Here is a 26,942-nt window from a genome sequence, read left to right on the forward strand (position 1 = left end):
TGATTACAAGATTGGTGTAGCGCTCCAGGGTGTTTTTAAAAATGAGAGAACGCGTCAGATAAATCATGCTTCTTTCCTTTATCCAAAAAAATCTGAATAATTTCCCCTACTTCCCCCTCCCAATGAAAAGTGGTCTCCTAACTTGAGAAGGCATCATTTCTTGGCCATTAGTAAGCACTCAGTAAGAGCAAATTGCTGATTTGGGAGAATTTAAGAAAAAACTTCATGAAGAGCAGAGCTGGATTTTATGCCAAGAAACGCGCCTGTGGAAAAAGTGTGTGGTGTTGGCCTAGGCCTTGCTGCAGAGCAACCAGGAAAGTGGAGCGCGGAGCCGGGGCTCCCCTCTCCCAGAGACAAACAGCCCAGTTTTCTCCGGCCGCCCTGGCATAACCCAGTCTCCTGCTGCAAGCACTAGCAACAGAGAGTTCAGTTTGCTTGTGTCTAAAAGGCATCTCTGTTCTATGAGAATTCTCAGCTACACAGCAACTTTATATCTGAGATACATGTTGTCTTGCTACTCAACCAACTCAAATATCCTTCGTTAGCTACAAACAAGGCTATTACTGCGAAAACTTTGTAAACAGACTGGAGAGACTACCTGTGAAGTGTGGTAGTCAGAGCATGGCCTTTTTTTCCTCCAATCTTTCTAAAACAACCAGAATGTGGGGAGGGAAGCATGTACGGTTTGAAAGTTTATGATGAAATCATTTCTCTGTCTTTTTTAAAGCAACACTAAAGAACAGACATTCAACATCAGAAATGTTTACTGACTACACAACTCTTTTTAATATGAATGGACTATTGATTTGAATGACGTGAAATATATGCCATTGAAACTGTTAAAAACAACAACAGAAAGAAATGTTTAGTAACAACTAAACTAAGCATGGGCTACATTCTGAGGACAATACAGTCTTTAATGCAGCTACAAAAAGTATATACAAGTCAGCAGATTGTTTCAAAATGCAACTCCCAGCAAGTTTTTGGTGATTATTCACAGTTCACTTAAGAGTCACTGGACTTACAAGACATAAGGAAGAAATAACTAGTTGGCCCAGTAAACTATAACATTCAATTCAAAGAACAGAACACTGAAGCAAAGCGAGGATGATTCTAAAATTTCCAGTTCACAAGAAGGATTACTTAAACAAATACCAAGTTTTATTTAGGCAAAATCATTCCATCATAGAACATTTTAAAAGCTAACAGGATCTCTTCTATATTCGTTCTGAAAACTCGTACAGTCAGAAGGAATTTCAGAACCCCCTAAGATGTTCTCACCAGCCATGATTGACAGTACATCTCGTAACATCTGATGTCAAGCTCTTACAGATCTGTTACTATGACCTAACCTGCACGCCTGCTCGTTAGGTGTGATTCCTACTGTAACCCTGGTTAGGACTGGTTTGGAGCTAATAGTACCCAGTCTTGCTGGTTGTCGTCATCACCGATCTGAAGAGAGGACTTAACTAAATTTAAAGGAGGGAGATAGAATGGAAGAATAAGATTTGTGCTAACAGCGAGAACAAAGTAATCTGACATCTGTTTCCAAGGGTGAAACACCCTGTCTGGCATTCCTGTATACAGGATCATTGACTAACTATGTTGCTATGAGAAGACTAAATATCTTTACCCTTCCCTTCAATGTCTTTGGCCTTCACAAATTCAATGTTATTTTGAATAAATTATTTTTAAATGACATTGTGCTTTTTCGAAAAATCACTTATGTTGTAGCACACAAGAGTTAAAATGAACACTTTTAGTCTTTCTCTTTTATTGCTGTTTTTTTTAAAAAAAGTTCCCCTAAAAAGTCCCCTTGGAGGCACGTCTCTGTTCTCCTCGTCTCCTGGGCCCTCCCCGCTGTCAGCCTGGACCATGGTACCAAGCTCCTCAATGCTCTGCCTCCAGACTCAGCTTCCTCAAGTCGTCCCCCACAAAGGCAGGCTGCAAATCTCATCCCACCACCTCCAAGGCTCCAAGGAAACCCTGACCCACAAGCTCTCTGTGGACTTTCTGCTCAGGCCCTTCCAAATGTAACTGTACACAAAATCCTCCAGGGAAAAAATGAACAGATCAGATTACAGAAAAATTAGCTCTCTCTGCAAAAATCCACCATTAACAAGAGGTGAATGGCAACACAGAAAAAAGGATCTGCAATGTACATGACAAAGGACAACTATGTTAAGTAGGTAAAGACCTAAAAATCATTAACAAGAATGATAGGAAAGTGGGGAAAGGGACATTAGGAAAAAATCACCCCGGAAGAAAAGACTTAAAAGGAGGGAGGGAGGTGGGAGAAAGGAAAACAGGAAAAGGCACGGACAAAGGGCAAAGTGAAGACAGAGGAAGCGAAGGTGCAGAACACAGAAAATGCAAAGAGGGAAGCTGTAGCAAACGGGACGCCCTCTTCCCTCAGTACCAGGCCAAGCGCAATGCTCTTCCCTCAGTACCAGGCCGAGCGCAATGCTCTTCCCTCAGTACCAGGCTGAGCGCAATGCTCTTCCCTCAGTACCAGGCCGAGCGCAATGCTCTTCCCTCAGTACCAGGCCGAGCGCAATGCTCTTCCCTCAGTACCAGGCCGAGCGCAATGCTCTTCCCTCAGTACCAGGCCGAGCGCAATGCTCTTCCCTCAGTACCAGGCCGAGCGCAATGCTCTTCCCTCAGTACCAGGCCGAGCGCAATGCTCTTCCCTCAGTACCAGGCCGAGCGCAATGCTCTTCCCTCAGTACCAGGCCGAGCGCAATGCTCTTCCCTCAGTACCAGGCCGAGCGCAATGCTCTTCCCTCAGTACCAGGCCGAGCGCAATGCTCTTCCCTCAGTACCAGGTCGAGCGCAATGCTCTTCCCTCAGTACCAGGTCGAGCGCAATGCTTCTGAGGCTCGTGTACCATGTTCATTTACTCAAATGATTGTTCAAAGCACTTGGAGATCATCCCAACTGACACCGACATAGCAGCTTTCTGCAAGGAAAGAGGCAAAGTAGCGAATCACTGCAGGAGGCTCTTCCTGGGACAAAATTGCTGAGGTATGGATGACATCAACATATCGGTACTGATTGCATGAGGATAGCAGCTCTCGGTTGTGATTTCAAAGAACAAAATAACATGTCAATCAGCAGCTACATAAAAAATAAACCTACATATACAAGGAAATTTTTTAAAAATTTAAACACTTCTGGGAGATGGGAAAACAAGGAGTAAGAAGCCTATATGTACCCCCACCCCCATCTTCAAATTGAGAACCATACTGCGAGCGTCCTTCGCAGTTCCAGTTTCCACTTTGTGCTCCATGCGTGTGCAAACCTGTTTTGCTAAGGGTTGAGGAAAACCGACACATACTGTAATCATTTGCAGCCTAAATTGTCTTGACGTAGATTCTTCCCAGCACAGAGTGTGAAAAATGGAGGTGGACCTAGCTTATATATGAATACCCCCAAGAAAAGTTTTCAATTTTTCTGTTTGATTTCAAAACAGAACAGAAACCAGTTTCACAATCAATGACAGCGTCTTCTCTTTGTGTAGAACTTAGAAGGAATCGTAAATGGTCAAGTGCGCGTTCGGGGCGTTGCCACGGGTTTGAGACAGCCCGCTTCTCTCCACTACCCTTTCACTAGCCAGAACAGCAGGGTGAAACACAAGCCAACGGTTTTAACAGTATACAGCCCTCCCACATTGAGTGCCCAAAAGTGCAACAGAAAATGACAGTTAAAATCTCTTTTTGACATAGATCCCAATATAGATTCCATTATTCAAACTCCCGTACAGATTACTGGAAAAATATAAGAGGTAATTTTCACAAAAACCACTAATTGAGTGGAATAATTATAACCGATATATAAATAAAGATTTACTAAAAAAGGCTTAAAAGGGTGATACTTGAAATCAAGGTTTTAAATACAAAAGGTGTCTTGTGTTGCTCAACCGCCCCGAGTCCCGGATGTTCTTCACTCCACAGTCACGGACTTAGCAAGATTCCGCGGGAAATCGACCTAAGGTGGGGGAGGAAAAATCACAGGTGAGAGATTACACAGGTGTGTGTGTGTGTGTGTGTGTGTGTGTATGGAGGGGGGGAGGGGTTGCTAAAAGCAAAATATTTTCATTTACAAAAAAGAAAGATCTGCACATTTATCATCTTTATTATAAACCCTGAAGAAACAGATGAGAAAATATCATCGTAGCACATCTCGACAAAAGCTGAAGTGGATTAGGTAAGAGACTTCTAGAGCAATCAGCTCAGCGCAGGAAGAGCTCCCGCCCTCCTGCAGGAGGGCGGCCCTTGTGGGGACACTGGCAATGTGGAAGGCCCAATGCTGTCACAAGGACTCAGAGACCGGGATGCTCAAAGTCCTGCAACACGGAGGACAGTCCCAAACCACAAAGACGCCTCCAAATGCCCCCCTCCCCGGAAGCAGCACAGGGCCCCCAAGGAAACAAGGACGAGGAAGTGGGCCCCGGAGAGCCACAATCTAAGGTCAAGAAAATGTTAGGCTGTCACCGAAACACTGGGTCGTGCAGATATATCAGGGGACAGATTTTTGTTTGTTTGTTTTTGAATCTGACGGGTCTCTCACCATGCTACTGTTCAAACCAGGGTGGAAAATGATCCAAATGTACGCATGTAGAGAGTATCGCAAGACTGCAGCAATGGTGGACTTACGTCATAGCCTCTCAGCACAGCCAGGTGGAAAGCCAGCAACTGTAGGGGGATCACGCTGAGGATGCCCTGTAAGCAGTCCACTGAGTGTGGCACCTTGATTGTTCGTTTTGAGTTCTTAATGGTCTCAGTATCTTCCTTATCACAAATCACCACGGGGCGCCCCTGGGAAAAACACACATACACACACATATACACAATCAGTGGCAACCAAAGGTAGGACTGTAGCACACAGATGAGGACATTTTGGGCTATATAATCCACATGTGGCCTCACTAAATGTGGCAGTTACATAATCTCCTGTCAACTTGAGTGAAGGGGAGTCTAGCCTGTCAATCAGGTCATAGCCAATGATGCCTCTGTGTGGACATGGCCTTCTCCTGAGGATTCTAGGAATTCCTGCCTTCCTCCCTGGAGGCAGGACACAGTCTCTCTCCTTGACATTCCTGTTGACAAGCCACATGGAGCTGCACTGATGGAGCCAGAGCCCTGGAGCTGGAGGAGTCACGTGGAGACCCAGACCAGCACCACTGGATCCACCACCACTGGATCTACAAGACTTTCCATCCACTGGCCTGTGATCTTCCTGCATTCAGCATTATTGCATGGCTGCATGAGTGTGCAGAAGAATTTATGGACTAGTATCAGACAAGTGGGCTAATATTGGGCTTAAGGACTTGATTTGGATTGGGATGTTTTCTTAATATACAATTGTTCTTTGATATAAATCTCTCTCTTACACACACAGAAGTGTCTGTGAACTTATTTCTCTAGTCACCCGGACTAAAACACTGCTAGAGACTCAATCATATTCTTTTTTTTAAAATCATTTTATTGGGGCTCATACAACTCTTATCACAATCCATATATACATCAATGGAGTAAAGCATCCTTCTACGTTCGTTGCCCTCGTCATTCTCAAAATCCGCCTTCCTCAATCATCTGCTATGAAGTAGGTCAGAGTTGCGGAAACAAAGCCTTACTGAGATTCAAGAACTTGTGTGAACTCCCGCAGCTAAGAAATCCCATGCTCAGTATGTGGATCTGGTGCCTTCCGAATAAAATTCTGTCCCCAGGAATAGTGTCTTTTGGCATTTAGATATAAAATCTACTGATCCAGGACTATTGGTTAAGTAGAGTGCCTATAATACTAATGGCCGAACCAGACAGAGTACCATCAAGTGGATTTTGATCCCATACAGCGCTTCCAAAACTGTAAAACTCTCGGGAAGCAGACCACCTCATCTTTCCCCCCAGGAACTGGAAGCTGGTTTAGATGGTTCATCTTGGGGTGAGCAGCCCAACACCTAACTCCAACTACCATCGGCGTTCTAGCCGAACAGAAAGGCTAAATATGAAATTTCTCCTGAAACACACATAGATGAGGAAGGCCCAGTCCCCAAAGAAGGACATCGTACTTAGGAAAGCAGAGAGTCGGCAAAAGAGGAAGCCCCTTCATGCGATGGATTGACACCGTGGCCGCATCAAGGGGTGCAGTGACTGCGCGGGTGGTGTGAGACTGCGCCACGCTTTGCTGTGTCATCAACAGTGACTGAGGAAGGAATGACTCCATGGCACCCAACAATGACCATCACAAAGGATCAGCATACGCTAATTGGAAGAGGGCACGATTCGAAGGTCTAAATTTTGGACTTGGTTCCACCGTTTTTGAGATTTATAAGCTAAGACACATCAAAACTGAGTCCTATCCCTAGTAAGGTTGTGTTCCAGAGCAAACGACTGAACGGGTATACTTTTTTGTTATAGTCACCTAACTGGCACTGGCCTCTCATTCTTACTGTTTTAGGGACCCACCCCTGCTCCTCTCAGCAGCTCCCAACTGACCTGCCGAGCAACCACCTGCTGCAGAGCATTCTGGCACTTGGCATAGGTGTGGTCTCTCATGATGATCATGATGACGGGCATCAGCTTATCCACCAAAGCCAGAGGACCGTGTTTCAACTCACCGGCGAGGATGCCTTCTGAGTGCATGTAGGTAATCTCTTTGATTTTCTAACAGGAAAGAATCATGTTAGTCTTAGTGCTGTCTTTCAAACAATATCCATAAGTAAATTTTATATGAAGCATCTGATGTCTTCAGTTACTGTCTATCTACCCAAAACTTACAGAGCCACTGACCTATAAATATCAGGTTAAGGAGTCCTTACTATGGTACCACATGCTAAACAATCAGAAGGTTTGAGACTCCCAAGAAATCTTTGGAAGGTTTTTGATGATCATGAGCTCACTCATATTTCTGTTCTACTAGCTTTGTGTGACCTCCATTCCACTTCATAACCAGAGAACTTTATCTTTATTTTTTCCTTATTTGAGCAACACATTAGCCCAAGTTACTTCCAACTTATCATACTAAAGTGTACTCTTTTTTTCAACTTTTGAATTAAATACTGTTATTGTACTATCTCAAGGTGGACAACACCAGAATGCAAAAATTCAAAGGCATTTTTAAAAGTTCCACTTATCCTGCCAATCTAATAATACTACTCTGTTGTAGGCTCTGAAATCAGAAGACTAAAATCAATCACGAGGAAACTTACTAGTGCCCCTTCAAGACAGGTAGCATAATGATATCCACGTCCCATTATCAAGACTGATTTCTGATGGTAAAGTTCTGTTGCAAGTTTCTGAATTTCATCATCCATGCTCAGCACTTCCTTAATCAAATCTGTTAAGAAATATTAGCAAGAGCTATGACAAGAGGAAAATGAACTGAATAGATCTATTAATAGTAATATATTGATAGCAATCAAGGAAAGGGCAGTATTTTTGTTCTTCCATGATAAAAGTATGGTTTTTTTAAAAAACTGAAGGTCTTATTGAATAAATAGTTACAAGCCAGAGCTATAACAGGTAAAAAGAAAATGTCATGCAATATCCACTCCCTTGGACAACAAGAATGCAACGTTGGATTATCTTCCTACCAGGCAGCCGTTTCAACCCCAGCATGATCTCTTTGCGTCTTTCTTGCATGGAGATCCGGTCATCACACATCATAAGGGCGAACATCACAAGGGACACGAACTGGCTGGTGTAAGCCTAAGCACCACAAACAACAACAAGACAGCAACAGGGGAATGAGTTACGGTTGCATTTAAGATCTTGGGGTGGGGGAAAAAAGAACTTGAGATGCTTAATTAAAAAACAGATTAAGATAAAAATGCATGAGTTTTACAATATACATGACATTTCTTTTTAAAACAGCATTGGTAACAGTGAACTGAACCACTTAATCCACCATCAGTCTCTATGTGTGAATCCCAAACATTCTTTTACCATCTACATGAAAACACCTTACAATGCACTGGAGCCTTATGAAAGGCTTCCAGAGAAAGGAAGATAAGCAGAGGAAGAAGGTGGGTAAAGAGTAAATCTGCATACACCTGAGCAAATGAAGTGTTCAATGTATGTTTCCGGAAGGGAGGGAAGGAGGAGGGAAGAAAAGAGGCACTGATACCAAAGGCTCAAGTAGAAAGAAAATGTTTTGGAAACGATGATGGCAACATATGCATAAATGTGCTTGATACAATGGATATATGGATTGTTATAAAAGCCCCCTATAAAAGGATTTATTTTTTAAAAAGAGAGAGTTCTTTTTGGGTTCTTACAACGGTTTTGTTGGATTTTGCCTTTGCCTTATTGCCCATTCCTAACTCCTACATTTTTTTTTCTTTTAATTTTATTTTAAAAGTATGTTTATTTTAGGAAAGTAAATATAAATAATAATCCCAAATTAACTGGCATTGTGAAACACTCAGTTCCAAATGAAAGGTTGGAGGTTCAAACCCAGTAGTTGTGGGGGCAGTGAGAACGAAACTTGAATCAACTATAATAACATTCAAAAATTGCTAAACCTACATATTATCTTAATTGATTCCTATAGAAATATCTAATATTGAATTGTCTATGATCTGAGATTATAAAGAAGTCAGAAATATTCCTCAAACCCTGACAGTTTTATAGGCAAAGTTGGGAATTTATAATCAAGATGACAGAATTCTTCTGCCGACTTCATCACTGGATCCAAGGACCAGGATCAGTAATCACCGTCTCTCACCCACTCGTATATAAACTTACAACTGTCACACAAAACAGTCTACTGCCAAAGATTCCCAAACTTGTAAATAACCCCAAGCCCTAAGTCTAGGGCCAAGGAAGGAAACAAAGCCACTTTCAAGTATAGGAGGAATAAAAGTAAAATTGACTTTCCGTACTTTTAAATGTTCTTAAATATTTTTAGACATTAAATATATGTGCTATAGATGCTTACTTTTTCTTTTCTTTTTTTTAATCATTTTATTGGGGGCTCATACAGTTCTTATCTCAATCCATACATACATCCATTGTGTCAACCACATTTGTACATATGTTGCCATCATCGTTTTCAAAACATTTTCTTTTTACTTGAGCCCTCGGTATCAGCTCACTTTTCCCCCTCCCAATGCTTACTTTCTGATTCGTAATCCGTAAGACTATCTAAATTTGAGAATTAAGTCACTAGTGAAAGTGAAGTGTGCCATTAAATATTTACTACACTTACTATAAATCAGAGCTGTGTGACGTGTTTATGTCTGACCAATCACCTGTACCCAAAACCACACACTGGCTTTCCGGTTCCTGAAAAGTCTCTCATTCATAATATGGGCTACTGAAGACCTGGTTTACTTCAACATTAAGTTCTGGTTAAAATTTTTAACACTATTTGAAGGAGCAGAAATCAATTTATAAAGGAAGAATTTGCATTGTTCCTGCTATTATGGTCTAGAACAAGACCATGTGAGAATATAAAAAAACAACAAATTCATTTAAGTTCAAGCTTGAAAGAATATTTCGTAGAACAGGAACCTAGTGAGCTGGGTTCTAAAATAACAAAGAATGCTCTGGATAACAACATGTATTAAATATACAGCGTACATTCCTGCGCTTTCAAAATATACGGATCAATAGCAGGGGAAAATAGAACTTACAGTTGAAATAGGCCAGTCCATTAATAACGCCTCTATTAGGAGTGAGATATTTCTCAGGAACCTAAAAGGCCGGGTGTGACTATGAGGTGGGTGTGATCGCTGAGCTAAACCGCTATGAGAGATCCCTTACCTCAGTAGTAGCAGTCTACTCAGTAAAGTGATTTTCAAGTTGAGGGCAGAATACAGGAAATGTGTCTATGCGTGTTAATGGCAAGCTCTTAGTAACTTTCTGTACATTTGGAAACGATCCTAATCTTGCCCAAGCGCTCACTCTCGCAGGAGCACTACAAAGAAGCACAGGAGTAACCAGGTGCTCCAGCAGTATCAGGAAGTGCCGGGCATCAAGTGTGCACAGCCACACACCACACTGCCATTGAAACACTTGAATCCTACAAGAAAAGGACACGAAGGTCTTTCAAATAGATTTTCCTGCTTGAAAAATGAAGAGCTACCGGTGAAGAACGCACACCATCCACGGATTGGGGCAGGCTTATCCCAGGGACGTAGGTACAAACCTTGATAGAGAAAGGTTACAATTTCATTCTTCCATAATAATTAAGCTTAGAGATTCAGGAAAGACAAGTTTCATTCATATAGGCAGTAAGACTCCATACTCGAAGATATAATACAATGCCTGCTTCCCAACGTTGAAATTGCTTTCCATCTATTTCTCATGAGAATGCCCAAACTGTACAGCGCACCACTCTTTCCCGAGACTACAACCCTTGAGTGCCCAGCGGTGATTCACGGAAGACTCGATCCAGGGCCCTAATTATGTGTGCAAGTCGATTGGCCACTTAATTGTAATGAGATCACTGCGAGAGGAAATAAATGCCTTCAGTTGTATTATGATACAGATAAAAGATTGATCTAAAACTAAAATACAGTGATTTTGTTATAAAAGTGCGCGGAAAAATGGAATTGAAAGATAATGGAATTTTTCCACGAACTTTTAAAAAGACCCTTGTAATTTGCTTGCGACTATTAAGTTTCTTTGATGACATTTTTTCATCTGTTCATAATAGTAAACACTAAACATGCATTAAAATTGTCGTATGAGATGTGTAAAGCACAAGAGAAAATGAAAATCTTTAAAATAAAATATTGGGAAATTTGCAAGTGCTCAAGAGCGGAGGAGTTAAAAATAGGCAGTTCCCAGTTCAAGGAAGGTTTTCCAGAAGGTACGACAACAGCACCCATACATCTGCATGGTCCCACATGGCACACACGCCACGTGGAAGCCCCGGCTACGTGGCGAGTTATGAATGAAGAGGCCTTCAACTGATGAAAGCTGCCGCTGAAAGCAGCTGGTTCTTCATTCAGTGAAGGCTGGAAAGCCGAGCACACATTCTTACATGTTGCAATCACCGCATTCAGAAAATTCAGCTTTTAGAGCTCTGAAAATTATAGTGTTTCCAAGATCAAATAGCCAAGAATCAAAAACCTCAGCGTTTTTACAGAAGAATAACAAATTTTCTACACAAAAAAACTCTCAAGATATTTTTAAACAAGAAGAAAAATAAATCAAATGTGGTGTATGCACATGAGTTTCATTATCAAACCCAAATCTGCTGAGACTCAAGCATCTTATTAGACAGCTAGCAAAATGTATTCAACTTACACGGTAAAATAAGAAAACGAGATTAAAATTTTGGAATAATAAAGTAATACTATTGTTGAGAAACAGCATCTTTGACATTTAAACAATATTCCTCTTTTTAACTAACACGAAGTCTATGCATATCTTGGTTCTAACGACTGAAACAGTCTTACTAGATCTTTTTTAAAAAAGATACTTTTAAATCTTCACAGATGTAATACCTACAAAAAAAAAGATATCATCATATAACACTTTCACTTTGTAATCACCAAGTTTTATACCACAGGTGAAAACAGCCTCTTTAAGTTTCCATGGTAACACACATAATTTCTGGCATACTTCCTACAAACCAGGACGAAACAGATGAAAATGTCACCAATACTAGAATTAAGCTGGACTGGGTTTCTCATGTGTGACCTAGTCGTCACCTAGAGTTAACGAAAGGAACGGGTGGTGTTCCGTCATGTGTCCTGCCGCGGCTGCGAGGAGGGCTGTGGGTGCTGGACGGGCACAGCCAGCAGAGGCCCGTTCAAAGCAAACTTACTGACAGTTACATGCATGTCTCTAAAGCCAGGAGTGGGGGTAACAACCCTTTCATCTGCCACTGCTTTCTAAGTCCTATCATGCTTAGTAAGTTGCATGAATCCCGTAGTTGCTAAAACCTAAGACAGAGATGTGTCTGTTTCGTCAACACTAAGATTAAATAATCAGCTGAGAAACACATCAAGAATTACCTTTGTACTGGCCACGCCGATCTCGGGACCTGCATTAATGTGGACTCCACAGTCCGTCTCCCTGGAGATAGAGCTGCCGACTGTGTTTGTGATGCCCACAGTCAAGGCTCCTCGCTCCTTACAGTACCTCAGGCCCATCAGGGTGTCTGCCGTCTCACCTGTGCACAAATTAAGACAGCTCACTGTAAGGCACTAAAGACTGTTTAAAATTGCTGTTTCTTAGATACGAACCGAAAACAACAAAGTGATTACATGTTCCACAGTATCGCTTGTTTTTACAGACAATATGAAACATGCACTGAAGTAAAATCTTTTAAGCCAATAAAAATGTTTTTTAACGTCTCTTGTCCTGAAAAGTTCGGCTCTCTGAGAGGAAACGATGTTCGTTTTAATCCGTAAAGACTACCATCAAATTGAGGTCTTTGCTTGTGTCCTGTTGTCAGGCTGTTTGTACTCTGTCTGCATTTTGAATGATTTTCTGTACATGAAATCAAGATTAGATACTCCCTTAAAGACGTGCTTGCTTCGGCAGCACATACACTAAAACAGGTAAACCCTTCAAGACAACAACCAGATCAATATATTCAAAGGGACCTGACAGGGGAGGCTGGTGGGAAATGGGGAGCTAAGGACAAGTACAAACAAGAATAAATGTCCCGAAATTGACTGTGGTGATGATTACACAACTCTTAGGAATTAACTGAACTATTGAAATGCATGAGCTATGAATTATATGTTGGTGAAACTGTTAAAAATAAACAAACTAATTATTTAAAAAAAGAATTATTACCTAATCTGTTATCTGTAATACTAGTATATCTTTAAATAACCAAGGTATGCTACAATAAACACAAAGAACTATTTACCATCCTTTCATGTCTTAGAATTAGCATACCTGATTGACTAATGAAAAAGCAAACATCATCTCGGAAAACGGGCGTGTTTCGGTCCAGGAAGTCACTGGCTAGCTCCACCATCACGGGCAACTCAGTCAGCTCCTCAAGAACTTGACGTGTCTGTAGAAAAAGATGACTTAGTTAGGTAACCTTATTTCAATACTCCTCTTTCTCACTATACTTCTGTGAACTCAATATATCATTTTCACATTTTTATGATAAAAACAATACGTGTGAATTGTTAGGAGATACATGTAAGTCATTAAAATAGTCAAAACCCCACCGCCGTTAACAGAGCACAAATTAAACTCCTTTCTACTCTTCCAAAACTGAATTCCCTGCCTTCAAGTCAATTCTGACTCCAGCGACGCTGCAGGGCAGGGTAGAACTGCCCTTGTGAACATCCAAGACTATAACTCTTGAAAGGAGAAGAAAGCCTCATCTTTCTCCTGAGGGGCAGCTGGTAGTTTTGAACTGCTAATCTAGCAGTTACTCTAAAGATCAGAAAATTGAAATAAGAGAAAAACAAACTTTTAGGCAACAAATGTATATATTTATACAGATGTACACATTTACCCTGCCATCGAGTCAGTGCCGACTCACAGTAACCCTATATAGGGTTTCTAAGGCTCTAAATCTTTGAGCACACACACATAGCCTCATCTTTCTGCCAGGGAGTAGCTGGTGGGTTTGAACCTTCCACCTCATGGTTGACAGTCCAACCTTACCTGACAGCAACAGAACTATTTACTGACTATTGCAATGCTCACGCTGTCCCCTGGCTTCATTAAGGCCAGTGGCTCAGCCCATTTCCTGACCCATCTCTCATTTCTCCTTCACAGCATGAAGGCTGTAAATATTTCCCTCCTTCACAACCCTTTCACCTGTGTGTGGCGAGGAATTTCAAGAGACCAGTTTAATTCTATTTGCTTCCAAAAGAATATTAAATAACTTTGGTTCAGCACTTTTTAACAATCATGGTTAACATGATTCGCATCATGTACAGAAAACGCCTTCAACGACAAACTGATCTCATTTTGAACCTTTCCCGTGATATATTTATTAAAGGTAAATAAGTTACTCGCACTAATATGCTAAGTGCTTCCCTTTAAATAAATGTACCGTATATACTCATGTGTAAGCCAAGATTTTCCAGCACATTTTTTAATGCAGTTTATGTGGTAAAATTAGGTGCCACGGCTGAGATTTGGGTCGGCTTATACATGAGTATATACGGTACATTAAATTTTAGAACTATGCTAATAAATTATCTGTTTAGAAAAATAAACTTTATAAATACACAAGTTGGCACATTTTCATTAGACTGTCTCTGCATGCTGGTGAAAAGACCCAGAGTCAACTAAAAGTTTAGAAAGCACACTGTGCTTAAAGACACAGGGACCTACTTCTTTATAAGAAAATGACATGTGAGGGTGATTAATTGGACTACCAGACTCTTGTACTTGCAAACAAACGTCCTTGGCTCAGAATGTCAGCTTCCAGGTGAACAGTGGAAGAGAGAGACGGACAAAAGAATAAGCTCACATCTCTTTGCACTTACTACATAAATTCCTACTAAGGTTTACATATGACATTGCCATCAGACCACGGCAGGTGAACAATGATAAGGAAATCCCAATGACCATTCTACGGAAGCAGGAATCCTCCTTAAACCCATGTCTAGAATCCTCCAACACCACCTCCCCACCCCGCCACCCGACACACACACACACACACACACACACACACACACACACACACTTTGCTTTACACGAAGTCAGTTTCAGGGTTCTAGGTAAGGTAAGGGCCTCCCTCCCTTTAAGCAGATCTTCCACTGATAAATGATCCCAAGCAGCATTAAAATTTCTCCCTCACCTTTTTTGGGTCTTATTACTACAAACAGGAAGGAGTGGCGGGATGGTTTAACAAAGGATTGTTCTACATGGTACCCACTGGTTTGCAGATATTTCCCGATACCCAACATGACCCGTAATTAAATGTTGAGAAACTACTTACTGCTACACCAGCATGATAACTTGTTCCGCACGCGATGAGAATCAAACGCCGACATCTCTGGATCTCCTTAATGTGATCCTTCAAACCGCCCAAATTCACTAAAATGAAAGTTTGTGTATATAATTAATTAGTAAAGAATCATACCAATCAGGCCATCACTGTTCATCAGCACCCATCTAGGGAGCAACACTGCCAGTATACAGAGCTGAGACTCTTCTTAAGGAGAAGAGCTCCCACCAATCGCAGCTCAGAGCTGAGATGTCTGGGGGGAGCAGTGAGTCCAAGATAACGGGTGAAATCACGTTAGTTGAGATGGTCAGGATGGCGCAGCCTAAAGAATACAACCTGTGTCAAGGAATTGTGCATGTAAAAAACGCTAAATGGGGTGTACTTCACTCTGTGTGTGTGTGTGTGTGTGTGTGTGTGTGTGTGTGCGTGCACGCACTACATAGACACAGCAAGTCCACTTTAGGTTTGAAAAGGAAATTAAGTATAATACAAATAAGTGCCCCTAACTTCGTAACTAGCCTTCCTCCCACACTTCTATGCCCCCACATTCTACCTCGTTACATCATTTTACATGGCTGGGACTGAGCAAAGCAGCACCTGGAAGCTTGGCAGGATAGACACTGGGATCCTAACTGCAAAGTCAGTGGTTCAAGTCTATCAGCCACTCAGTGGGAGAAAGATGAGGCTGTCTGCTCCCTTAGCTTTACAGTCTTGGAATATGTCCCTGAGTTGGAATTGACTCAGGGACAGGGAGTATGTTTTACTGAATCTAAACTGTATCTCAAACTTGCCTAGGAAAAATTGAACTGTCTTCATTTCCCATATGATGCCAATGACATCGCTCAGTACATAATAACATTTCCCCTGTCTTTCCCATCTCAGTAAACTCCAGAAACATTTACCTACTGTCCCAGTCAAATACTGAAATGGGCAAGTTCCATCATCCAATCACTAGCCTATCATTCCTCCGAATCCTTTCATGGGCATCTCGTTCAATTACCCCATTTAAAAAATACCCACCAAAAAATATTTACTATCCAAACCACTGGTGGCTCCTACCATTCTATACTCAAAAATTCCAAATCTGGATGGGAAAGAAGGCCTGTCGTGGAGTCTGAGGTTCACCATTAACCAAAGCCATCTAGTGTTTCTCCTCAGTCCCTAACAGTTACTTTTTAGAACCTCAAGGATTTCAGTTAGGTCTCCAGACCCAATAAACTAAAAACTAAGACACTTGTCATATAAATATGACATCAATTTAGGAACAAAAGATTTTTGTATACCAGTATTTTTTTAAATCAATTCCTATCTGAAAAGCTTAGCTCAAAACTTGTATCATTAAAAAAAAAAGCAATAGTTTATGGATATTTTATAGTTCAAGAAACTCATCTTAACAAGATACACAAACTGCCATGGCTCAAGTGAGAAAGGGGAAAGGAGCCAAGGTGGGGACTTGGTGAGAGTATATGCAGAGTCCATGATAACCTCTTGGGACTACATGTCCCAGTACTCCTTGCTACCCCATGAAAGTTCCTGAGAGACTTCTATGTGGATGCAGGGAACCTTAAACACACTTGGTATACATGGTGGGGAGGTAGGAGGGTTAGAAACACCCAGGCTGGCCATACTGGCTGGTATGAGTTCCTTCCTCTCATTCACTGCCATCAAGACAATGCTGACTCATAATGACCCTACAGGACAGGTGGCACTGCCTGTGTGGGTTTCTGAGACTGTAAGCCTCCCCTGTCTCCTGCAGAGTGCCTGGCGGGTGGTTCCAGAAAGCTGACTTGCAGTCAGCAGTTCAACCCCAAACACCAAGCCACCAGGGCTCCCTTCTTCTTTCGAGTCGCTAAAGAGAATTCTCTGGCGATCCCTTAATGCACGGCAGAAGTAAATCTCTCTCTTGGTAAGGCAAGAACCTGAATTCTGGTAACACAAGGTCGAGATGGAATTTTCAAATATAAAACAAGCGCTGCACCCTCAAACTCGACCTTAAATGTAGGCAGAAGTAGAGGTTATCGCATTGGCATCGGGGAAACAATTAAAAGCAAAGTCCACACTTTACTCATTTATTAACTGAGAGATGATGTAAGTTTTACAATCCAGGGACTAAATCTTATTCGTGTTAAAATCTGTCGTACCCATCGCGGTCCCTGGGACACAAAAGCTAATTAGCTGACTGCTCAAGTGAACAGGAGTCGCTGGTCCTAATGGTGCACTGGAAGGTTTTCAATAGAGTGGGCACGCTGCGAGCTAACAGTGGTACTTGTCCCACAGGCTGTGAAAGTCTGAACTGTGGGTGGGGAGTTCACCACATGAACTTGGGGGTTTTCTCAATGGGAAGCCCCCTCCCCCACCCACTTGACCCCAGGAGGGTGCAGTAATAAAATAATTCACATGTAATTACCAGTATAGTCATCAAAGTTGACTCTTCCTCTCATTGTGTTCACAACTGACTCTGGCTGTTCAAAAATCTCCTTCTGCATAAATGAACTGAAGTTGCCTAAAGTAATACAAATCACATGGTTAAAAAGAAAACTAAGCCAAAGACCACAAAAAGGAATTTGTGCATACCTCAAAGGCGATCTTGTTTAATTAATCATAATAAACAAAGTGAAAACATGTAATGTGACAAAGAATAATATTAATATGTGATGGTTTAAGTAAATGTTACCTACTCTGCAGAGAAATGGGGAAGAAGAAAAATTACTTTTATAAATGCCATCCCTAAAACATGAAATTAATGCAAAACAGGGGATTGGGATAAACTTAAATTTTAGAATCAAATCTGGGTTCCTATCACAATTCTATCCTTTCTTAGCTAAGTGACTGTGGGAAAACTGCTTAATCTGTCAAACAGGAATAGCAACTACTTTACGGGATTATAACGTGGATTCAGATACAAAGAACTTGACATGTTAACAAGTAAGCAACATATGCTGGCATTTATCCCTGCAACTCCCTCAGAAAGGAGAATACTAATCTACTAGTTAATAGCGTCAAACGTTGTGTACAGCATCGCTCTAAACACTTCACATATTTTAGCTCATAATCCTCAAAGCAGCCTCAATAAGATGGTCCCATCACCGCCATTTTGCACATGAGAAAAGTGAAGCACAAAGAATAAAGAATAGAACCAAAAAATCTACTTATGGTTATAAGGTTTCTTAAGCTATCAAGGACAACTTAATCAGTCTCTTTTTTAAAATGTGAAGGACAACACACATGATGAATGAGCTTGAAGGCGAACTGTCGAGGTGAAACCACCCTAGATTCTCTGAAGATCAACTCCCTCTCCTAGCGTTACTCCTTCAGCAAACACAAAGACTCCACAGAGCACGTGTTCCCAAAGACGAGGCAAGCAGGGAGACACACAGACACCAGCTACAAGGTGACAAAGACTTTCACCCTTCATGATTTGCTGCAGTTCCATCTGAAGGGTCTGCACGGCTCGTCCAGGGTGGTCTCCGGCAGTTCGCTTGATTCGATGGATAGAAAGACGACCATCCACCACCGCTGCAACATCATCGTCCTCGAGGAAGATGACCCGATTGGTGTGCTCTATGACGGCACTATGAAATGTTTAGGGAAATATTACCACCAACAATCAAAGGTCTCCCCAGCATGTGCCCTCAAAGGCTAAGACGTGCTAAAAACCACAAGGACCCCAGAAGCAATCCCTCCCTAGAACACAGGGTCCATGTGAAATACAAGCTCTATCAGCCGGCACTCTCTCTGAAGGTGCAGCTCCATCCAGTTATTCATCCCACACATACTGTATTGACCATTATAAGAACTGGCAGAATCTATTCAAAGCCTAATGTTAAAAAATTAAATAGATAGCTAAATAAATAAATAAAAGCCTACTGTTACAATTTTCCCCCAATTACATTGTATTTAACTGTTTACCAAAGTTTGTTTTTTTAACCGAAGTTTCTAGTTTCTATTGACTAGCTTAATAGGACACAATAATGAATAAGCCTCTGTCTCTACAGAGAAACATGGCAGGGAATTTATTCGACAGAAACATCTATAGCTGGGGGGGGGGGGGGTTGGGAGGGAATAAAGGAGAGCTGATATCAAGGAGTTCAAGAAGAAAGAAAACGTTTTAAAATTGACTGTGGTAGCAATTGTACACACTGCTCAATTGAATTATGGAATGTTACATCTTTAAGATCATCCAACAAAATGATTTTTTTTTTCAAAATGATTTTTTTAAAACAAAATCCAAGGAAAAAATTATAAACAAACAAAAAGAAACATCAATACCTAAAATATGTGGGAAAATAAGAGATTAAAACAAATGCTGTGGCAAAATGATGGGCTTCCCGACATACAAGATGCTTCAAATGCCACACGGAGACGGCAATGGCGGCAATTTAGAAGAATTAGGAAATTATCTTGACCAGATAACAAAGCTGTGCTTTTGTGATCAGGAGGGAATGCTCCTGGTTAGTGATATGTGATATATTACATATATATATATATATATGTATGTATATATGTGACATGTGCAATTCAGGTGAGTTTCCTAAACCACACCCATTGCCACTGGTTCTGACCCACAGCACCCCCCCTATAATTTCTGAGGGTACATTCTTCACAGGAGCAGACAGCCCATCTCTCTTCCATAGAGCACCGATTCGTAGCCCTAGTGCATAGCAGATGCCCAACATAAGGCTGATAAACTCACAACAGCGGTGTGCGGAAACTTGGAGGGTAAGCTACCCTGCTATGGAGCATTCTGTACTGTCTGTCGCAGCTGAAGCCCACACATTTGTGAGCGAGGCCTATTAATATTTACTTCCTCCATTATACTCTGACCTCTTCACTCAACTTTATTTCCTGTACCTAATATACGGTTTGCTCGTCGTGATGAAGACTGAGAAAAGGTGGCTTCTGCTTCTGCCATTTCCAGTTTATTTGAGCCCACAACTGTCAGTCTAGTAACAAACCTACTTAATGACAGCAGGGGCGCATCTCAGCACTGAGTACACATAGCTCTAGACACCTGCAAAAATTAGGAAATAGTCAAACTTGCTTTCTCACCAATACAGTCCACTGCCTGAAGCCCTGACTTGCATAACTTTCTTATTTCAATTCCCCCTGTTTTCAGACTGAAAATAGTGACTGACTCAAATACTTAGTAATGAATGACTGACTCAAATACTTAGTAAATTTGAGTGATTCCATTTAACATCATTATGACTTTTCATTTATGAATACATCCAAACATCTTATTACATTTCCTCTCAAAATAGCTCACTCCTATGCTTTGAACTAGTTCTGAATTGAAAATACAAGTCTCCAAATCAGACTGAAACCATGACGGCTTAGCTATCGATAACTGACGGAAGGCTATGCCAGAAACCTGTCTTCGAGTCTCTAATTGACAATTTTTTCTGCCCACAAAACTTAGGGTAGGTTCTAAAATCAAGCGACTACCACCATCAGAATACAAGCAATCTCAGGTGAATATACTCAAACAAGTCTCAAAGACTATGTCTGTGCTTAGTACACGAACGCATGTGCTTGAACAGATAAGAAAAGTGTTTTTAGAAATCTTTTCTCCAAAACAGTCACCAACATTTAATTGAAAAAAGGAATAGATTCTTCTACGCAACATAACTAACTTTATGCAAAATGGACGTCTTGGTTTCCTGTAGCATGAGACATTTTCCGAAACGTGCTCTTTAAATCAACGAGGGGAGCTCACCTGGCATCAGAAGCAAAGTAATATTCCACCGCCTTTTCCTCAACAGGGAAAAGGCAGGTTGTGCTGTCCACCCGTGAGAGATTGCAGCTTCCTTTCTTGTCTTTGCCTAGCGCATAAAATTTCCACAAATTAGCAAACAAGTAGAAAATCAGGGCCAATATAAAAATATGCATAATCCTCTACCAACTCTATACCACCACCGCCAACAACATAAAAATAGCAACCAAAAAAAATTACAATAGTGTCAGCAGTCTAAAGTGATAGACAAGTATCTTATTTCCATGCAATGAGCCGATAACAACCAAAGAAATGTGTAGAGTGAAATAGCAACTACCCAAGAGTGCGCCGCACATAACAGTGTTACATAAAGGGTTTTAATATTTCTTTTCCAAGTAACTATTATCACTAATTTTTAAGTCAGAGAGACACAATCTAATCTTAATGTATCTAAAACTATGGCATTAACTCATAAGCTTGTGTAACTACATTTGGAAGAAAAGTAACAAAGCTGTGCGATGGGAAATACAGTGAAGACTACTGGCACATTCCTTCTACTGTCTCACAGTGAGAGTCTCTAGATCTCAGTGGTGCATCACTGTAAGTCAGATTGGTCTGTAATGAGGGATTCAGAAACAAAACAAAACATGCTCTCTCTGACCAGAAACAAGGAGACTTCAAAAAGTTTGTAGAAAATGGAATTAGGAGTGAATGGAAGTTTCCAGAAACTTCTTCTTTTTTTTTTTTTTGGTGATCCAAGTGAGTTTTATGAGTTAGAAGTTTCAGGTTTACACAGCACCCATAGGACTCCTCCCACCATGCTGCCTGGCGGAAACTGCTCAGCGTCACGTAGACCAAGTTCTCCTTCCCTGCGACTCTGTTAAGATTCCTCGCAGAAACTTCTTGAAGCTTCTCTCTGCTATGATTGCTATATTCTGAATGCTAGACTGGAAATATTACAAACTCAAAGAAGTTTCACTTATAATTGAGTCCCTTACACTTCTTCTAAGTCAGCACAAAGCATGGTCCTCTTGGCAATAATATCCTCTTAATTCGGCACTAAGAATGACTCCGGCATCTCCAAGTAATTTGATGCATAGCTGATGAGCGGTATTTCTCTTCTACACACATCCAATATCAAGTCAGCATACTGTAGTTTGACAAATAGCCAATGTGTTTTTTCATTAAGATGGTGAAGACTATATAACTATCTTTAGACAGAGAGGCCTCTTCATTCAAATAATACAGTCCACCTCATAATCTATGAGCACTGTGGCCAGAACATTATCAGAAATATATTTATAAGACTTCATACTCTACTTATCCTCTAGAAAACACATGTCTATGGGCATCTGGTAACAACTAATCTTGGAGATGTGTATTTGAAGTTTTCCACCAGCTAAAATTATCTGATGCTTTGGCATAAAACCAAGGTAACCCTTCCCATCCAAATTCAACAGCAGAAAAGATGCTACAGTTCAAAAAGAAAGTGCAAGACGGCATCCTAGAAAAGGCAGTACCGTGGAAAGGAAAACCTGATCGCTGCTTGCCAGGGGCTGGGGATGGAAGCCAGGGTTGACTGCAAAGAGGCCGCTTGAAGGGGACTTTTGGGGAAGATCAAATTATTGTGCACCTTACTGTGGTGCTGGTTATACAACTGATTTGATTTTGATACAATTTTGCTTTGGGTGGGAGTTAAAAAAAAGAGATTAAATAATAACACAACCCACACACACAAAAGAATAACACAACACTACCAACACAAGGGAGCTTCAAAAAGTTGTGGGAAAATTTCACTCTCATTTCATTCCCGTTTTTCCATAAACTTTTTGAAGTCCCCTTGTTATTAAGTGGCTTTAGTTAAGATGTCCTAAATGGGTTACAATTCATTATGCCCTTTCTCCAAACACTATTTCATTCTTCAAATAATATTTAATTGTACGGCATATTAAAATATTTAAAGTAATTGGCGGTATTATTACCAGTTAAATGACAGTGCAACTACTTAACATCTATTTGGTTCTTGCAACCAAAAAATCTTTCCTCAGATATAGAGTACCTCACCTGATCTGAAAGTTAGCTAAATTGGTCACACTTGCAGAAAACAGCAAAAGCCTGGAAAACAGTCCTATGTTCTCCCTCTTCTCTCTCTCTCTCTCTCTCTCTCTCTCTCTCTCTCTCTCTCTCTCTCACTTTTCTCTCCTCTCTCCCCTCTCCCCTTGCCTCTTCTCTGTCCTCTCTCCTCTCTCTCTCCATTCACTCCCCCCATAGAGTTGATGCTGACTCATAACAATCCTACAGGACAGAGTAGAACTGCACTTGTTTCCAAGACACTAACTCTTCACACGAGTAGAAAGCCCAGTCTTTCTCCCATGGAGTGACTGGTGGTTTTGAACTGCGGATCTTGAGATTAGCAGCCTAACCAGCAATTACTATGCCACCAGGGTTCCTTTTCTGCCAGCCTTCACATACCCTCTAAAACATGTATGTTCATCTATTTGTTTTCAACCAATATTAACCAAACTAACTTTTAGCTTTCTACCAGGAGCTAAACAACTAAGAGTTACTAAGCCTAAGTTCTGTCTCATGACAAATTTTTCTTACAACTGCTTAATATCTTAGCCAGTCCTCATCTCATTATTTCTAAAAGCCACCAAAGAAAATAATATACAAGGTTACATATAGATAATATATACACAAACAGAATGATTACCCAAGTCTGGTATGTAGGATCCAAATACTATTGCTCTCACTGGGAAACTAGTAAACATCTGAAAAAAGGGGTGGAAACCTAAGGCATTCTACTCCCTCAGGGCTAAAGGCTATGGAAGCAAATAACCCTGCTCTGTACAGAACAGTAAGTTCCCTCATCTAAAAATGAATAGGCTAAGCGAACTCGACTAATTTTTTAGGAGAAAATAAGAATTATACATTTAATAATATGGATTTCTATTTCTTTTATTTCCCACTTTCTCTCTTCTACATTGGAAGTTTTTAGGAATAGGAAATATAAATAGCATACTGGTTTGATTTGGTTTTTGTCTAATTCTGTCAATAAAATGATACAGAATTTGTATGGCTAAAAGTCCTGTGGAAAAATAAATTTCACAAGAAAGAATGACTCCAAATTCAAAGAAAGCAAATCAAGATATAAATCTAAAAGTAAGATCTCATGCAGGAAATAAAGATCACTTAACTATACTTCAGTTAAAAGCTAGGCTATAATTATATTTCTAAACAGTGAGGCTACATTTTAAAAATAAGTATCACTTAATTCAACCTATAGCCCACGCATTCATGTTGATACTACACGATCTTAACACAAAGGAAATAAAAAGCAACTGTATAGTCTGAACTACTGCCTCAAGGAACTCAGAATTTAAGAAAACAAATTACTAAAAGCAGGTTTCTAAATGCCAAAAGCCGACAGACAAAATATAATCTGCAAATTAGAAAAATAATATCAAACTATGTTTCCCCATAAAATAAGCATTTTTAGAGGCTCAGCACATTCATTCACTCCAAGAACAAGGAATTAGTAAAAATTGAGCAGCAGAGGAAAGGTTCTTCCCATCCATGCAAAGTGCATTTCCCACCTCTTTCTCCCTGTGATCCCCACCGTGTGCATTTTGATCCAATCTGAGTCCTAGCTAAGGATATATAACAGAAAAGAAGTCTACTAGTCAGAGTAATCACATAAGCAAATCCATTTCATGTCTAGACAGAACTATATACTTGTAGGTCCAACTAATAGGGCATTTATTCAAATTCAGAGAACAATTCTTATCTGTACTGTACTTAATTAAGAACTTCCCTATGGCACAATGCAGGAAGGGCTCTTACCTGTTCGGTAAAGAATGGGAATATGATCGGTAGAGAGTTTATGTTCACTACGCACACCAATCAACAGAGGGCTACCCCGCCTATAAGAATAAAATTAGTCAAAAATTTCACTATTTTTATAAATATGCTAATAAAAAATTAAATTTAAATTCAATAAGTCAATACTCCTCCAGTAATGTTTAAAAGCTCTCTCTCCGGCACTACTCTAGAAATAATCAAGTACATAAACAGACCCGTGAGAAAATCTTAGTTCCTTCTCAGTCGCCCTGCCAGGAGATCAAGCTTAAATATTCTAGTAAATGTAACAATAGGGGAATTATCTAGAAACTGACTGAGTAATAGTTCAACTGACTACTCTCCCTCCTCTGGGAAAACTAGTTTTGCCTTTATTTACAACCCAATGCAACATTATTTCACTCCAGATAAATTTGGGCCTTTCTTTAAATAGATCACAACATCTGCTCAATTCCTTCATATGATTTTAGACAGTGAACATATACACATCTCCAAAAAAATCTGGAGGAGTTAATGTTTCAGGCTCAAAATTATAAAGTATGCTCAGAGTCCAAATTTGCTAGAAACCACTACATCCACTATGGACAAACGGTCATTTAAAAGTCAAACCAAAATATATCTGCTTCGTTAAGGAATTCTGTCCAAATGGTAAAACAAAGAAAAGCACAGAAAACAAATACGATCATTTAAAATGAACAACGACTAAAGTGGTAACCCAAGTTTGAAAACATACAAAGCCCCCATGAATTTAAAATACACACGTACCTTGTAACAACTGCTTGCCCAGGAAAGTGAACACTTTTAAACACCAGTGCAAAGGCGCCTTCCTGGGGAGGGAACCGCCGCGCATTAGCAACATTGATCACGATCGAGTAGCCAATGTGACATGTCACAGACATCCAGCTCCCAAAGTTTAGTTCACACAAGTGCACTGCTCTTTTGCACTAGTTTATCAACACATCTGAATCTTAGGTGTGGCACATACAAGCATTCTTCTTTTAGCCAAACTCACTCTCAAAGTCTGCCTGACCACTTCCAAAAGCAAGCCATTTTAAAAGACACTTTCGTACTTGGCGAACAACATTTCTCAATAGATTACTTCTCTCACATTGTGAATTAATAAGGGGAGGGAAAATCAGAAAAGATTTCACATTCCATATCCAAAATCCACTCTTGAGCACTGCTAGTTTCCACGCGCTTGTCACTGAGGTGTACCAGTGCACATTAACATGCACACCATGCCACCTCCTCAGGGGCAGGCCCTAAAGAAACCAACACTGCAGGAAGCAAGAACATGAGCAAAGAAAAGGAAGGGACTGCCACAGAACACGAGCCGGTGTCCACCGGGAGCAGGGGAAAGGCCAGGAAGGCACATCCTCTGCCTTGGGGAAAGTGAGGAACAGACCTCTAGTCTATCCATCTTCCCAGACCCCTCCTCCTCCAGCTGCAGACATCGTAAGATTTGAGTGGAGGTGGGAGGCGAGATTGGGACCAAAGCAGAAGTAACGAACGGGCTTTTGAATGCGAAGGCAACAGTTATAAGGGAGGGAAGGGTGTGTGGACAGCCCATGGACTTGGGTTTTTAAGGCGCTCTGAACTCTTTGTGGGCATCACGGGTTACAAGTTGAGCTGCTTGCTCACTGCAAAGTCAGTAGTTCAAACCCACCAGCCACTCCTTGGAAGGAAGATGAGGCTTTCTACGCCCATAAAGAGTTACAGCCCTGAAAACCCCTAGGGCAAGTTCTACTCTGTCCTACAGGGTTGATAAAGGTCAAAATTGACTTGGCAGTGAGTTTGGCTTCGGGTTGGATCTCTTTCCTCATGAATTAGGGCAGTAGGAATGGAATCAAAAAGAACAGTGTTTTCTTTGGAGCTGAGAAGTACTTTGTATGTATGGAGGTGCCGGGTGATAAAGAAAACCAGGAAACATGCAGGCACTAAGCCAGAAGAAAGACTGGATTTCTTTAAGGCTACCCTTGTGCCAGGTTATTGGCTTAAAAAGGAGAGTAAGTAAACAGAAAGAGAATGAGAAATCTGTGTATTGTGTTCATGTTTGTAAGTCCTGTGTAGATGCTAGAAGAACACAGGTGATGAGTGGGTTAATCATTTGCTAAAAGATCAGCAGTTGGAACCCATCAGCTGCTCCTCAGTAGAAAGATGAGCATGTTTCTATAAAGATTTATCACCTTGGGATTCCAAGGAAGAAATTCTACTCTATCCCAGTAGAGTCGCTAGGCGTCTGCATCAGCTCAACAGGGAAAGGGTACATAGATGGGTGTTTGAGTTCAAATGGATGCATGCTTCTGACAAAAACTATTTGATTCAATCACTTTTAGTTCCCATTACAATAAAAATGACATAAGCAGAATTAGGGGATAGCCAGGAACTCTGGGATGTAGTGGTTACACGTTAGGCTGCAATCTGAAAGGCCAACAGTTCAAAACCACTAGCTGTCCTCAGGAGAAAAATGAGGCTTTTT

General features: G+C 40.8%; 1 protein-coding gene across 1 annotated transcript in view; it reads right to left on the reverse strand.

The window, feature by feature from the left end:
* Positions 1-1,139: 1,139 nt before the first annotated feature.
* The window catches only part of GFPT1 (glutamine--fructose-6-phosphate transaminase 1), a 47,923-nt gene continuing 22,120 nt past the window's right edge, over positions 1,140-26,942 (reverse strand). Inside the window, exons 7-19 of the mRNA XM_075535867.1 lie at positions 25,229-25,290; positions 24,449-24,528; positions 20,609-20,714; positions 18,301-18,464; positions 17,300-17,395; positions 14,884-14,981; positions 12,867-12,987; positions 11,972-12,129; positions 7,595-7,709; positions 7,211-7,338; positions 6,498-6,665; positions 4,656-4,817; positions 1,140-3,987 (exon numbers count right to left, since the gene is read on the reverse strand). Coding sequence (XP_075391982.1) covers positions 3,943-3,987; positions 4,656-4,817; positions 6,498-6,665; positions 7,211-7,338; positions 7,595-7,709; positions 11,972-12,129; positions 12,867-12,987; positions 14,884-14,981; positions 17,300-17,395; positions 18,301-18,464; positions 20,609-20,714; positions 24,449-24,528; positions 25,229-25,290 — 1,503 coding nt within the window. The 3' untranslated portion in view covers positions 1,140-3,942. The remainder of the gene's footprint in view (positions 3,988-4,655; positions 4,818-6,497; positions 6,666-7,210; positions 7,339-7,594; positions 7,710-11,971; positions 12,130-12,866; positions 12,988-14,883; positions 14,982-17,299; positions 17,396-18,300; positions 18,465-20,608; positions 20,715-24,448; positions 24,529-25,228; positions 25,291-26,942) is intronic.

Source organism: Tenrec ecaudatus, chromosome 17 (assembly GCF_050624435.1).
Source record: "Tenrec ecaudatus isolate mTenEca1 chromosome 17, mTenEca1.hap1, whole genome shotgun sequence".
In the NCBI taxonomy this organism is placed as follows: domain Eukaryota; kingdom Metazoa; phylum Chordata; class Mammalia; order Afrosoricida; family Tenrecidae; genus Tenrec; species Tenrec ecaudatus.